Here is a 16,662-nt window from a genome sequence, read left to right on the forward strand (position 1 = left end):
ATTATAGACATTGTTTTCTGGAGGAACATGTCGCTGTTGAATTTTTTAAACGGCGTTTTGCAGCGCTGTGAGCACAAATAAAATTCATCTTGATTGCATTGGGGTGGAGACAGAAATCTCATAAACTCAGAACATAAAATCAAAACTATGTGCGCTGCTAGACACCACTAAGAGGAGGAAGGATGTTTTGTTGTGATCGGGGTGAACTGATTCAGATAAACTTCCAGCTTTGTGACTTCTCCTCAATCCCCCGCCAACGTACCTCGTATATGTGGTAGACATCAGATCCTTCGTCAGGCCAGTAGTGATGACACTGCTTGACCCCGTTTTCAGAGAGCGGGGTCAACATGACGATGACGACGCAGCCACTCTCCCACACCATCTACACGCCGGAGGAAAATGCGTCAGACATCCCTCAAACAACAACCCTTTAATACTCGTCTGTGTGACATTAAAGTAGCACTAATGTGTAGCTGAACTGTGCCACCAGGAGCAGCATATTGCGCATTAGCATTACATGGCAGCCTTGTATTAGAGAGAAATTGATTTCTTAATCTTGGCCCAGGAAGTATGAATAAATGTCACCTCTCTGTGTGTGACAAATGATAAATGTTGGGCGGAGCGGCGGGAGGGCGGGTCACGTGGCGCCCTCTCTCAGTCGCCTGAGCGGGATCACAACATCTACTGAGCCGCTGCTCCATTTCATCTTATCACAATCTAATGTGTCCTTGGGAAAAAAATACAGGCCCACGGCAGCCATTAGGAAAATGAGGAGGAAACGCGGCTTTTATGATTGCTATAAAAACACAATGGCCTTGACTATACACTAATCACAAGCTTCTGTGATCCAGCCCAGTGGACACATTACACGCCAACTGTGCCAACTGCGCCAAGATGTGATGAGATTAGGCAAGGTGATAATGTGGGGGAATATTATCCATTTAGTCTTGTAAGGTTTGGCAAATATTTGTAGGTAGTGAGGAACAAGTGCATTCTTATTTTCCACCTTCAGCTCATAAAAAGCCTGTCAGTTTTTTTATGTGATAATCAATTTTTCGGCTCCAAAAACATAAAGCTGCTCTACATCGCTTGCGTAGCAGGAGGCAAGACAGTGGGGGAAAAAAAGCTCAAAAATGGCCGAAGTTGCTGCTCTGTGAACTGAATTCTGAGGGGAAGTGAGCAGGAAAGCGAGGCCCAGCAGAGCTCAGGTAATAGCCGGGGACGGAGAGAGGGAGGGGAGATGGATGGAGGAGTGAAGGATGAAGGGATGGGGGAATGAGGAGTGGAGGATTAGAGCAGAGCCGCCTTTCAGAGCGCTGCCTGGGGCTGGTGTGGATTAGATAGGACAGAGCAAAAAGATTTGCCTCCTGCATGGTCCATTTGCATGAGAGTGGCAGTGTTTCCCCTGTTTGTTTACTTCTAATGGGGGGAAAGAGTGTTTTTTCTCTCTTGTCACAAACCAAGGTTAACCATATTGAATAATGAGTGGCTACTTTTTATTGCCAGACACAGAACTGATGTTCATTGTGTCAGTCAATCTGTGTCTAATTTTCCATTATTTTCTGCTTAATTGGGAAAGATTTAGAGTCGAGTTCATGGCTAAATGGCCCATTTCATTAGATAATGGATATGCATTTATTCACCTGGCACGGAAAAAAAATTGGCAGACAAACAAACAAATAACCAAATTGACAAAGAGATAATTATCAACTGTTTCATTTGAGGCACTTTCAAATTTACAAATTAAATACAGGAAGCCGTCATTCCTATTTGAGCTGATGTGGTCAAAGGTACACTTTTTAGATAATAGGAAATGAATTTTTCTTTTTTTTCTTTTAATGGATTCGCAGCAGGTTTGTTTTATGGGTTTAAAAAGTGATTTACAACAAAAATCAAGGGCTTCACTCTTTTTGGTGCGCAAAACTCAACCTGACCAGACTAAACTTTGTGCTACCACCCGTCCCTGGACACAAACAAGTGCTGGCGTCTGTGCTAACACCAAGTCAGCACTATCATAATGATTCAAAATGAGTATCTATTCAGCACATGATGCAGAGTGCAGAGTGCAGGGCCAGCTGGTCTGCCAGGATTTATGCTTCACACTTCTACATCCTGGTCACGGCTAGCGGAGTTACTTCACCATATGGAGGTGATGGGCCCGCTAATTACTACAGTCCTGTCCTATTAACACATAAGAACGCCATTTGGCAACCATGCATCATTTAAGGCATACTGTACCTCCACACAAGACGACATGTTTTACAATAGCCTACACACAGCCAGTGAATAATGGCGGGTTCGTCTGACATTTATGGACAAGATAAGGAATGCAAATAGCATGGAGAAAAATGCAAATATGAGCAAACAGCAGCATCATTATAAATAATATTAGAATTCCTGGGGGTGTGTGTAACTAAACTACCATATAGGAGTAAAAGCTGCAGGTTTATAGCACATATTCAGTGAATTAAACAGCTTTATAGATGAGTAGGAACAGTAGAAGCACCATTACTTCAAGCCCCACTTTGTGCCTCTCATGTATCAGCATTACGCTGGAGTCACAGAGCTAAGCAAACAGTTTCCTGAGAAATGTACAATTATGCTTTGTCCTTCCTTTATTTGAGGGATAATCAGGCTCTAAGTTTTGGAACAATCATTTTTTCCATAATTTGGGGGATGTAAACAGGAAGCATAATGTTGCCATGGATGAAGTGAGTTAGCTGTGGGCTCCAACTTCAGCCCTGTTTTTATAGCCCCTATTTGATCACACTTTTGCAAATCACCATTAAAAGTATGCAGAGTTAGCCTTTAGTAGTTCCTGTTTACATAGCAATGGATGAACTATCACTGTAACTATCACTGGATTACTTACTGTAAATACTGAAGAAAACTGAAAACTTAATGATTCCTAGCGAATTCCCAGTATAAGGAACGTTTTTTTTTATGATTTCAAAGCAGATTTATAGAAGTTCATTTGCAATGGACACCAGAAATGACCGAGTTAGGACTCTGAGAGGAATCAAATTGCAGCAATGATGCAACAAAGGTTAGTTTTTTGCTTGTTTTTACAAAGCGAGCAAGGACACTTTTGCCATTTCCAGTTACCTGGATTATCCAGTCACAGCTTAAGAAAAGGGTTAAAATGTTTCTCTCATGTACCAGACAGTATATTTTCTTTATCCGGATGATTGGAGGAGCTTTTGTGAATTGTGGAAACGCCCTCAGAACAGCAGTAACTGTTGTTTCTGGGTTTTTCAAAGTAGATATTTTTAGGAGAGTCGGATGCTTCGCTCTGATGTTTCGCTCATGAGAGGCACAAAGTGGGGCAACACGGGTTCATCGATCCCTCTTTGAAATTCCACCATTGCTTAAACACCTTAGAAATAGTAATCTACACTTTTCTCTTGGACCAAGAAGACATCAGACTCATAAAACCACAGACAGTGCAGCTCTGTCGCGGTTCTTACAAACCTTCATCTGTGCAGAAAGAGAACTGTAAAAGATGAAAGACCACGGTGAGCGGAGATGAGCATTACCTGCCAGAAGTCCGCCACAGTGGAGGGAAGTGGGCCCTGCGAGGAGATGTAAGTAGGGTTGCGAGGGTCATGGTCCATCTGGGAGAGAAGGAACAGAGTGTGACACAGTGTTTGGGCGGAGACTGGTGGATGAAAACACACAGTCAGGGAAAAAGACTTCCATCAAAGCCTCCATCTGGTTGGTGAAATGAGAGCAGAAAACATTCGCCTCTGATGTGTTTCCTGTCTGTTTTCATTCATCGATTCAGTCTCGCTCCTCTTTGTCGCTTCCCTTCTGTCCTCAAGATCTGACTAGTTTTTAATGGGTCTGATTACACTAAATTGGAACATAGACAAAACCACAGACTCCCATCGGTAAACTGTGAACATCGCGCTGTGCCACACTGGATAAGCTTTGAGCACGTATCTGAAGGACATCCTTTGTACGCCTGTCAGTCAAACTTGTTTTTGTGACAAAATGTTTAAGATCAGTCTCTTTAAACATCACGTTTGCATAAAAAGACTGAAGAAGACCTTGCACGGTGCGGCCTGTCGAGTAGAAAATTAAGCAAACAGGCACCTCTAGTGTTTACGGGAAGAATGCCACGGCATAAATGATATTCATCAGTTTTCAATGCAAATAGAAAATGGTCTCCTCCAAAAAAATACTGTTGCTACTTGATAGTGAAAAGATTTCTGAATTTACACTGAACTGTTTGTTATGCGCAGACATTACCATGCCATTACCCTTGTGCTACCCTCATTCCCACTGCTGCCTAACGCACTGTACATAACAGTAGATCTTCTTGGAAATATCATTTAGTTTTCCTTTTTATTTCTTCCTTTATTGGTATTTTTATATAGTATGTTCTGTTTTATTCTATTCTAATTTCACATATTTGAATATTTGTTTCCACTCTTTCTGCATGTGTAGCATATAGGGGACTACAACTGATCTGTATTGTATAAGGACAATAAAACCTTAAACCTTGAAATCTAACTTCAAATCCTTTGAATGTTCAAAATAAAGACTTGTGTACAGCCTTCTCTAATGTCCTCAATGACCTCATGAAATGCCGTTCAGATGTCAATTTCTGCCACGCTTTGACGTGTTTCTGCATGAAACATGGTGGTGTGGCGGGGCATGTAAAGCCTGCAGGCGGCTGATGTGAGGGAGCTGAGTGTTGGGGTGGGACATAATGACATGGGGGACTTGATTTGAGGGATGTGATTGAGACTTGATTGAGTAGGTGTTGGCAAAATCAATGATCGCATTTTATTGAATGGAATTTTTATGCACACCCTCGAGTGCGAGATGCATCAGTGGAAAGATGTTGACACACTCTGCAGGAAAAGAAATGGGTGGGTACATATCAGTGCATTCTTGATGTATATTTGGCATTATAATGATAGACGAGGCACTCCAACAGTGCTGTATTTTTGTAAATCTATTATTTATGGTACACCTACTAAAGATATAACCTGATGTGCCAGACGGTTTGTTACACTGAACCATCGGGGACGTCGTCTGTGGAAGCTGTTCAGAAACACTCAGGCACTTTCAAATAATACTTGGCAGGTGATTGGATGAACCATCCGTCTATCACCATCCATCATGGACGAACCAATCAAATCGATGAACCATATGAAGTAACAGGTGAGCGAAAACATCTTCTCCACGGAGAACAGCCTTCAGTGCCTTCCTCTTTAGGAGGCGCCGTTGATGTTTTTAACGAACAGTCGCTTCTTGCTCTGACGTCACACCTACATCACGGCCATAGCTGCCAGTAGTGTCTCGCAGGACGCCGATTGCTCCGAACGACGGCCACTAGCACATAACTTGAAACCTGGCATGCTGAACTCTCACGAGGTAACCACAGATGCAGCGTGTCTTTATAAAATGAAAGTGTATCTTTACATATCAACATGACATTGAGCGACATCCACCAATGAAAATGGAGGCTTTCTTTGCAGCACATCCCTGAACTGTAACAGAGGGACTTAAGGAAGGTGACATCTCTGAGCACAACGTTAAGGACCACCATAACAGTAAGCCACATCGTCATTCTTAATGGCTTTTTCACTCTTTGTGAACTCCCTTTTTCCTTTCAAACACTGAAGAACAACTCGCCAAGGACACCGAACATGAGCTTATAAGAACATCTAGTTTCTCTTTTCATTTCTTTGACTCATTTGTCAAGCTCATAGACCTTAATTATGGAGCATTCTTCACGGCTTTAATATTACCATAACACTTTTCACTCCTCGTGTTTAATAACCTCAACAACAGGATTAATTCTTAATGCTCTGAACGGGCGATAAACCCCAACGTACAACTTTAGTCCAAGATTTTAAATAAAAATCAAGTCTTTTAGTATTTATGTCTTTGTAATGTATTTCCATTATGGTGGATTAAAAATGTCAAATTGTTTTCTCTTTTAACTTCCAAATCATCAGGCTCGGTAGAAACAGACTATTGTGTTGTCATCGTCATGCTGGAAATTATTTCTCTGCAGCATTTAGCAGTGAAATACTTAATAATGGATTTGATCTTATTTATAGTTTATGATTTATAGTTATATTACCTGAATCAAGTGTCTACAGGATGTCAGGCAGGATGTCAATATTCATTGTGGATGTTGTTGTTAGTAGTAACTAAACGATCGTTGGGGGGCAGAAGTGAAGCATGAGTGACTGAACATGTTCTTTAAACACACCTTCACAAGGTCTGGCTGCAATTTCAAAATGTACCTGCCTGTCTATTAAAGAAATTTCCCAAAAGGACACGCAGGAAATGTTATGTTCATTACCCACTGTTCTACTTCAATTAGGTATAACCATGTTGTTCAATTTTCCCTTCATCCGTCCTGGTTGAAATTCCTCTCATGGGTTTGTTAAAAAAAAAAAAAAAGAAAGGGTGGTGCCGAATGCTAGTGCTGCCACTCCGTTTAGCCAATCTCAAGGACACAGACATGCTGTAGCTGTGTGTTGACATCCCTGCATGAATACTAAAGTGCAAACATGAAAGAGTAGTCCTGCGTTTCAGCTGTCCTCCCCTCGCCATTGTGGGAAGAAGATAGACTACAACAAAAAAGGCAAGGAAGTGCTCTTTGGTTTGAAGTAAAATAGCTTGTGCTAAAATAGCTTGCACAAATATCGCTTCCTGGAGAAGCGTCTCAACTTTCAACACCTTGATCCGGTGTTTATGAGAGACAGGGAGCTCGGGAGCTAAACGCCGACTTGAGGTCATCACAGATAGTTTGAAAACAAAAGCATGGAGAACAGGTGGGGAATGCAGAAAGCTACACAGCGTTTGATTGTGTGAAAAGGCCAGCAGAGACAAAGGCAACCAGGCTCCGACCACATTTCATGCCACCGCACATTCCCTCGAAACCATTCCTCCCGCTAATGATGCTGTGCATCTGGGAGCGCTTGCATCATTTGTGGTCAAGCATTAACCATTATCCAAGCTTTACCCTGTGTGCATGTCACCCTCTGCTTTGCAGGGAGCTCCTTCCCTCTGCCTCCCTGACCCCGGATTCCAAGAAAGAAGCGACAGATTATTTACTCGTAGGCCACTGCCCCTGAAGCTAATGAGGAGGAAGAAGCCGCATTGACAGACATAATTATCACAGTTTTGCTGGGCTCAGCCAGGGGTCCCTTTTGTGGTGTAATTACTGTCCTTTCATCCACACACCACTGCATCCGCCATTACTTCACCCATCCTCAACATCCGCTTGTGTTTCTAGATGCTTTTTTTTTTTTAACTGCACCAAAACAGACTTGGGTAACTTTATACTCTTTTACTAATGTACCCGTCTGCTTTTTTGCTAACTTCTTCCCATGATTGATTACGCCTATTATAATATTATTCTATAAGATGGCGAATGTCGCACTACAGCACTGTTTAAATAAGCTAAAAACCTCTATGAATATGCCATTAGAGAAAATGGAGGAATAAATAGAGCATCTAGAAGTCTCCACTGTTTGTTTCTGAAGAGTAATAGGCTTTTAGTGCAGCTGTGTGTAGCCCCCTCATCTATCTCCTCAGAAATTTTGGCACTGTATTTGAAATGCATAGTTTCCTGTTCCCTTTGATGGAATCCCTTTTCAGCAGCCTCAGGGGAAATCATGACTGGCAATGTTTTGGGGGAAAAAATAGTAAAAAAAACAAAAAAAAACAACAAAAAACAAAAAATGTAGCACTCTCAAACACTGAGGTCTTTCTGGATTTGTGGTGGGATTCATTTGTTTAGTCAAAAATAATATATAATTCTTTTTAGTGCCGATGAAAAAAAGGGGTATCTCCAGAGAGCGGCCATTTTGAAAGCACTGAAAGTAGCAATGCAATTCAGCAAGACACAGCGAATCCACTGAGGCTCCCAGCATGGAGAACAAAGTTTAGGAAGAAGATCAATGCACTTGAATCAATGACAAGTCCTTTGAAACTTCTTTTTATCTCAAAGTAATATCCAACCACAACAGGTGTTCCCGGTACAAAAAAGGCTTGAGAGACACGAGATATTAGCCACAACGCAGAGCCATAATGAATAAACAATACTCACTATTGGACTTGCATTGATGTAATCGGAGTTGCCGTGGTTATTCTCTGCTTTCAAGGTGATCCTGGAATGATCGTCTGTAATGGAGATGCATAATTCATCAACATACTTTTCCACTGTTTTTCCACACCACACAATAACAACAGAATTTTGAGCAGCAACACAGAAATATGAAACTGAAAAGGCTGCAGGGCAGTTTCATCAGACTTTCATCATACACACACACACACACACACACACACACACACACACACACACACACACACACACACACACACACACACACACACACACATTTTTCTGAAGTCCTGAATTGCTCCACCTTTAATAAGGAATGTTCCAAGTGAAATAATAATAATATATTTTATGTGAAGAAGCCTGTAAGTACTGATCCTTAAAATCCTCCTTTTCTAAAACAAGTGAAACTGTTGCAAGATTCATATAATCTGCTTCCAATGAATCTGAACCCACTTCAGTCGTCGTCTTAAACACATTTGTTTGAAGTTAAAGCCCCTGAAAACGCGACCTCAAATCTTTTTCTCATAATCATGACTACATAGGCGCAACTTCAAGTAAAAAATAAAACTTTTGGTATTATTTATGATAATAACTATGAGTTTAAAAGTCAAAAACTCATCTTCAGGACTGTGTGGGTGTGGTTTGATCAGATTTGATGGACAGTTACAGAGAAACCCACCAAATGTCATCAGATTCCAATTCAAATGTTGCTAAATTCTGATTGGTGCATGGAACTTTGTGACATCACTGTGTTCTAACTGAGCCCCACCCACCTCAAACTGGTAAGAAGAGCACAGAGAAAAACAGAAAAACAGAAATCTCTCATGTGAAATTATGAAAACCATCAAACTTTGACAGAATCTTCTTATGGATCCACATTACTAAGAGGCTGATCAGGTGATTACTCCACTTGTACGAAGATGAAGTAACTGATTGTCGAGCTTTTCATTCTCATTTTTCTAACCAAATCCTAATTTGCTGTTACTTTTGAAACTATATGTCTACATTTCAGCCAGAAGCAAACAAAACCTCTTCTCATTTCTAGTTGACAACCATGAATTTTGTTGGAAAGATGACTTTCGTGCAGCTAGCTAGCGTAGGCTAACGCTAAAATTCCGTGATTGGTTCCAAAATGAGAACCTTGTAAAGGGGTCTTATGTATGCACTTGATGGCCTCATACATAATACCCAGTTAAAGTACTGCACATGCCAGGTAAAATGTCCTCTTAGAATAAAAGGTCCTGCATTGTTTGCATGTTTCAGAGCCAGCTAGGCCAAATATTACAGGATTATTAATCAAAATGTGATTGTTCATTCTAATCCAGCCTGTGGATGGTTTGGATGTTTACCATAGAAAAACATGCGTGGTCAGATTTATGCTTTTTCAAACAGTATGCTTGTACAAGAGAAAATGATTTGAGGATGGGAATAATGGATGATTTCAGGAAACTTAATGCTATCTAAGAGGTTTGGCTGAACCTAAAAAACAGCAAAATGGAGCGACTATCACTAGTTGGAGCTCTGATATACCAGCATGTTGACTCAGCGCATGTTCCAGTCCAAAACAGGAATCTGTAACCTGACGACTTAATAATATAGTTATTAGATATTATTATGCCCTTTATCTTTGGTGAATTTCATTCAAAGTAGTCTCAAAGCTGCTGATTTTCACTGAAAAAGCACAGAATTTTCTGATCACGACAGAGGCCTCTACTGGCAGCTTCTCATAGTGCTTTGGCTTCTGTACCAAACTGTTTTTATGAAGCTCTTTGAAGGATCCGTATAAAAGATATGACATATAAATATACCACCAGCAGCAGCCTAGTAAATGGTGGAAACACTCTCATGGCTAAAAACAAAAAAAAAAATGAATGGACATGTGGACGGACTCACATACAACCACGGCGTCTGAGCGGTTCCTCTTGGAGTTCTGCTCAACCCGTCCCACACTGCAGGCGCTGGGCTCTGCCTGGTAGGAGCACAGGGCCTCCCACTCACGCTCCAGACGGTTCTTGTTCTTCAAGTGGTCCTCCATGTATGACTAGAAGAAAACAGACACCCCCTTAGCCACCATTTTACTCACCAAGCCAGAACCATTCAAGTCGGTCAAACGTCTCCAAAATTATGGCTGTAAAAAGACATTTTGTGTTTGTTTTTGCTGAAAATTTGAATGAATTAAATGAGAATAATTCATTTTCACCATATCATAGCTGGCTTGAGCTACCTTGTTGTTATTTATTCATTATATTTTCTTCGCCATGAGCTAACCAGTAAATAAAATGGAGCAAGACACTAAACCCTTGTTTAGCATCTGCTATTAAAGCCACAATCAGGTGTCATGGAGCATTATTGTCCTAAGCTGCTCTATAGTGTAACAACTGGGTGAGGAGGAGGCTGCTGAAGGTCTAGGTGGGGAAGGTGTGGTAATGTTTGCGTCTTTGTGTGTTGATGCATGTGTGTTTGACAAAGAGAAAAAAAATCACACACAATTAAGACTCCTGAAAGGTTTGTCTGCATTGGAAATACTTCAGGGGTGTTTCAATCACGTCCCTCACTGCTTGCACAGCCCCTGATAAGATTGTCTGCATTTAAGCCGTCGCTTGGAGAAGACAAAATTGAATTCGCTAGAGAGACAAAGATGGAAAAAGAGGAGGGGGAGGGGAAGAGGCCTGTGTGTGCGTGTGTGTGTGTATTCTCCCAAACCAGGGCAAGTCTTAGGGAGCTTAGAGGCTGTAGTTGGCAAGACGGTCTTTTTTAGCGTAACGCCGTGCTTCGCCCTCGCTCCTGTATCATAGCTCCCCTCCCGATGGGGTTAAATGGTTTAGTCCGCTATTGTGTGAGGCAGAAGATTACAGACTCATAAACTGATGTCAGGGATCAGCTGGCTAATACAATGAAAGTGATACCCAGATGTGCTGGGTTTTTATCCCATATTAAAGGCAGTGTAGGTAGGCTGAGCAGAGAGGTGACACTCCATTGTTACATCCGACTTATTCTCTCCTGTCTGTCAAAAGGGAAATTCAAGCCTTTGCAGCATATACACAATTCCTACCTCGATGATAATCACAAATAAGCTTGTCCGACACATAATAGGCAATTACCCTTTGATGGCTCACAAATTCAGACATCCCCTGCATGCACGCAAAGGATATTAGGTGACTTATAAGAACATTACAAATCCTACAGACAATGGAAATCAAAGTTTATTGTTAGATATGGCACCAAAGGTGCCACTCGGGTCTTAAAAGCCACACAGAGAACAAAAAAAAGCAACTCTTGCGATTAATGCAGCTGCATAATGAGAGATCAGAAAAGCACAACGTGTTCTGTCTGAACCCATTAATGACACAGAGTGATATTTCTCATACACCACTGTAGATTTCTACATTTAGGCTTTGAAGCAGTCCTGTTTAAGCTATTAATTTTATGCATGCAAAAAACTCAATTACATAAAAAAAAAAAGTCTAGTTAATGTCAATTCTAATAGCAGGCAACACAAGTATATTTGCATGTGTGTTGTTGTGCATCGCCTACGCAAACACACAGTGCTGTCTTCCCAGGAAAATGACAGCATGCCATTATGGCCACTTGACAGAGCCTGTCACCACTATGCTCTTGTCACCCTGTACAAGTACTCTCTGCTTGCCAGCCTGACAGCATTCCACCTCCCCTACCAATATTACATCTCCATGTACTTGATAAATCCACTCTGAATTGCATCCCATTCTATTCAAACGATGCCCTGAATCGATTGCATTCCAAATTCATATTTTCGCAGCTTAATGCAATGCAGCCAGCAGGCCCTTATCAAGCCCTCCCGTTCCTAGGGGGAGGCAGTGGACCATGGCGTATTCCAGAGACAGGGTAACGAAGGTTTAGTGAATGGGGGGATTATGTCTGCCAATCAGAGGGTTGGGATGGGAGGCCTGGGTGTCAGGGAAACAATGTCTAATCCTTCCTAAGCAGTCTCCTCGGCAGCAGAGGGTGCCGGGTGAAATCAGGATGAAGGGACAACCAGGGGAGCCAGACACAACAGGTAACACATTACTGTCAAGCTCTGCTGTCAAATTAAAACGAACAATGCTGGTAACAGTTTGTACAGGGAGCTTTATGATATGATAAACGGTGGAGAGAGGTGAAAAAAAAAAGTATTAATATGCTGTTGTTGTTTTTTTTGTCTGACTAATAATAGCTAAATTAAAAGAACACATTTGTTTTGCCTTAAATGGAATCTGAATTGCTCATAAACTAAATGTAAAATTGTGATTTAAAGCCACTGAGGGCAGAACATGTTGCACGAGTCGGTGGCTATTTTCCTTTGCCTGAGTCTGTTTTCTTTTTGAGCAAATAATTCATCATTTCAAAAAAAAAAAAAAAAAAATTGAACAATAACTAGTCAACATAATGAAAAAGAGCCCCAGGCTACATAATTATGGATTTTTTTTTCTTTTTCAGGAGAGAGGTGATTAAGGCAAAGGATCACCGGAGCAAAAGCAACTATATCAACATTTTGACCCTGATTCTGGACAGTGGATGTTGTTTTGTGACTGTAAAGTGCTGTCCATGGTGCTGAACACACAGCACTGCAACGATAAGCATGGAAATACAGCCACATATACTTCCATGCTACAGCTGGTCATCATTTTTGAGGATTTGAACTTTGCATTGTTGCAGCTGAAAGTGGCAAAAGGAATAGATAGATAGAAATAAGACAGTAGAGATGTGTCATAATTCTAAAAAAGAAAAAAAACAACAACAGATGACTCAGCACAAAGAGGCATCCAATTCCAGTTTTGAAGTTGGAAGTCGTTATGCAAGACTTTTTAAGTCTTGAGGTGGGCCGAACAGTGGGGGGCAACATCATACTTCATTTATCCTGATGGAACTTAGCTCTCGCTGTAGCACAGTGGCTGTGTATCCTGCATGTGTGTGTGTGTGCGTGTGTGTCTGTGAGGTGATTGGGCCTCAAAAAAAAAAGGACCCCCAGCATATGTGCTTTGGAAAGCCATGTATTCATCATCCTTCTCCACACGGTGTGAGCTCCAAAGAGCGAGCGAGGGGAGATGAGAGGAGAGGAGAGCAGAGATGGGAAAATATAGGTCTGAGATCAGTGATAACAAGGCAATCTCACACATGGTTTCATGTGAGATGGTGGTGGAATTTTAAAGAAGGACCCCTATAGGACATCTCCATGTCAATCATGGCATGAAAGAGAAGTAAAGGTCCCTGTGTGTTTTACCTTTCTACTTTGCAATGCCTGCGTTGCTGCTGTGAAGAAACTGGGGCTAATAATAACAGCTCCTAGAAATGATTCACAGCGCCTCTTTTGTTATTGCAGGGCTAAATGCTTTTCTATTGTCAATGTTTTCAAAAGGGGCTTCACAAACAAGCCTTGACGAGTGCAACAAAACCCATCTATTACCACCAATACAAGGCATTACTCAGATTCACTCTCATTCATTATAGCCTCCCAATATAAAAGCTAGACATGCAGTGTGATGAATGCTCTCTCCATTAATGGAAACACTGCAAGGCATCTATCCATCTCTTTTATCAAGCTTGTCTCAAATGAATGAAGCGAAAGTTGTGCAAAATTAAAACAATCCATTGTGTGTTTGTGGAAGCGTTGGCAACTGAAAGCTTTTTCAACCAAAATAAAAACCTAGCAAAATTTCTAAAACATCCAAATGACAATCAGCTGGGTAATGATATTTCAGTTTTGAGCAGCTCCCATCACGCAAAACAATGTCTGCCTTATTTTGCTGCAGCAGTGAGAGAGCGAGAGAGACAGAGGGGGTAAAAGATGAAAACGACAGTGTGGAGAGAAGCAGGACGGAACGATAAAGAGAGAAAATGACACAGTAAAGGGAGGAAAAAGTTGGAGGAGAAAAAATGAAGACAACAGAACCAAGATAAAGCAAAAGGGAGAAAACAGCGGGAAGAGTGATGAAAAGAAAAAAAAACCCTACGATAACAGGGTTGTGAGGGGGATGAGGTGAGAGGGATGAAAAAGAGACACATCCAAACAGATAAACAGAGAAATCAAGCTGTTGGTTTTCAGCACGGGGTCTAGCATATTCATAGACACAGGGAGTTTTAAAAGCATACACTATAATCTATGCACGAGCCTATTCCTGTAGATCTGTGATTCCCAACATTTCCGTCCGACGTATCCCCAAAGACCTCTCCAGATTATGCCTACATCTACAATTACGCCTACATTGACACCACCTGTCACGCTCCAAATGTGTTCATTCTAATTGATTTTAAAATTGGTGTTGCTAATTATATAAAATCGTTTGCTGTTGTATTTTGTCGTAAAAATGAGCTGTCATTAGTTCAGCCTGGTCAAGTTTACCTTTGCACTACGTCATATTTCAAACATTTTCCATTATTTTTAGCCATTTCACCATTTATCAATTACTTTTAGCTAATTGTTTCCATGTTTATCCATCCGTTTATTCATTACTTTAAGCTAACTATGTCAACCATTTATACATTACTTTCAGTTGTTTCCATCATTTATCCACTACTTTTAGCTAACTATTTCAACCACCTTTTATTTTCAGCCAATCATGTCTACTTTTTATCAGCTACTTTTATTTCTTTTAAATGTTTATCCATTAAGCTAAGCTAGCTACTTTAAGCTAACAATCTCAACCATTTATACATTATGTTTAGCTAACAATTTCAACTGTTTATCCAATAAGTTAAGCTAGTGACTTTAAGCTAACAATTTAAACTGTTTATCCTTTACATTTAGCTGACTATTTCAAGTTTATTTACTACTTTAAGCTAGCTATTTTAACTTTTTATAAATTAATTTAAGCTAACTGTTTCATCTGCTCAGCCATGACTTTCAGCCAACTATTTCAGGCATTTATTCATAAGATTTAGTTAGCAATTTGAACCTTTTATCACTTACTTTAAGCTAACTGTTTCAACTGCTTCACCATGACTTTTGGACAACTATATTTCGACCGTTAATCATCACTTTCAGCTAGCTATATCAAGATTTTATCAATTAATTTATGCTAACTGTTTCAGCTGCTTAGCCGTAACTTTTAGCCAACTGTTTCAACTGTTTATTCGTTACTTTTAGCTGGCTATTTCAACTGTTTTTAGCTAACTAATCAAACTGGCTATTCATTACTTTTAGCAAAACTGTTTCATGTTTTCATCCTTATTTCTATTTTTCTGATTAATTCTGCTGCTCACGTAACCCATGGCAACTGTAGAAGTACCTCTTGGGGTATGAGTAGCCCTGGTTGTGAACCGCTGATGTATGATTATGACCTATTCTTATAGCACTGGAGTTTCTACAAGTACACTAAACCCACCCTGGCAGGTTTAGTGCATAGTCAGTGAGACATGACATGTTGTGGTTGTTTAGTCGTAACAGTCTGATGCCAAGAACCACAAAAGGTCTCTGAGGGCCTGACAACAAACCACACCTCAACCATCTTCCATCTATTCTCCTCCCTCGCCACTTTCCCCACCACACGAATCATCACTCACATTGTTTCCTTACCAGTATCATGTGACCAGTAGAAATGTCCATGTTGGACGGCACTGGTTCTTCACACCAGGAGGAGGTGCTACTGCGGGTGGACGGGCTGGCTGCGGGGCCATCGCTGAACTGGGACGAGACGCTGTTGAGCCGCGAGTGGCGGAGGGTCTCTGGTCTCTCGACACGCTCCGACGTCCGGATCGCCATACGCTGGCGACAAAGCTCCTGGGGATTACAGGAGATAATTGTGAACCACTGATCATAAGATATGCAGTTTTCTCCCAGACTCTTTGCAAGGTTTCATGCATTTATCTTCTCTTCATGCACATAACAATAGTTTTATGTAGGTTATGTGCTTATCCTTGCTGTTAGGGGCTGAGTTCTGTAAATGCACCTTGTAAAATCCTGTATCTCGGCTCGACTTGATCTGTCCTCACTCGCCTGTAGATTAATGGCTTATCCTCGTGGATTATGGAGCTTATACTAATTATGTCAAAAATACATGGTTGAGGAAACCTACACGATTTACAGAATAAATTTAGAACGTCACACCTGGCTGCAACACAGTGACTGTCTTCATTGTTTAAGAATGGATCTTTTAGTTGTCAAAAAGATGATCTTTTCAAGTAAAATCCTGCACAGTCAAGCTCTACAGAGCAAATACTACATGCTTTAAACAGGAGAATTTGCAAAGACAGAAACATAAGAGGAGAATCTACCCATCAATCAAACAGGAGTTCCACTGCAAATGTATAACCAGAGAGAACCAAAGGAGGTAAAAATGCATTGGCACAATTGTAAAGTATAATCCTCTGTTTTGATTGATATCTCCTGGTTTCTGGAACTAGCTAAAAGACCCACTGCGATGAAGATTACACTTCTCCCAATGACTCAGCTTTTTTTCCATCATGCCTCAGTGCAGAGACAAGGCATCAAAAATTTGAAGACTAGGCATTATTTCCTCTAGTATACTCAAAATGAAAAAGAAAGAAAAAATAAAATAATGAAAAAGCCCCCATTGCCTGATTTGAGCAATCTTATGCATGTGTAAACAAAC

The 16,662-nt window shown here is 40.9% G+C and overlaps 1 protein-coding gene across 1 annotated transcript in view; it reads right to left on the minus strand.

Annotated features, from left to right (window-relative positions):
* Positions 1-16,662, minus strand: part of ptprn2 (protein tyrosine phosphatase receptor type N2) — a 125,102-nt gene that overhangs the window by 10,435 nt on the left and 98,005 nt on the right. Inside the window, exons 13-17 of the mRNA XM_070986509.1 lie at positions 15,627-15,830; positions 9,989-10,136; positions 8,081-8,154; positions 3,537-3,614; positions 263-382 (exon numbers count right to left, since the gene is read on the minus strand). Of these exons, the coding sequence (XP_070842610.1) occupies positions 263-382; positions 3,537-3,614; positions 8,081-8,154; positions 9,989-10,136; positions 15,627-15,830 (624 nt within the window). The remainder of the gene's footprint in view (positions 1-262; positions 383-3,536; positions 3,615-8,080; positions 8,155-9,988; positions 10,137-15,626; positions 15,831-16,662) is intronic.

This window comes from Chaetodon trifascialis, chromosome 18 (genome assembly GCF_039877785.1).
Source record: "Chaetodon trifascialis isolate fChaTrf1 chromosome 18, fChaTrf1.hap1, whole genome shotgun sequence".
Classification (NCBI taxonomy): Eukaryota; Metazoa; Chordata; class Actinopteri; order Chaetodontiformes; family Chaetodontidae; genus Chaetodon; species Chaetodon trifascialis.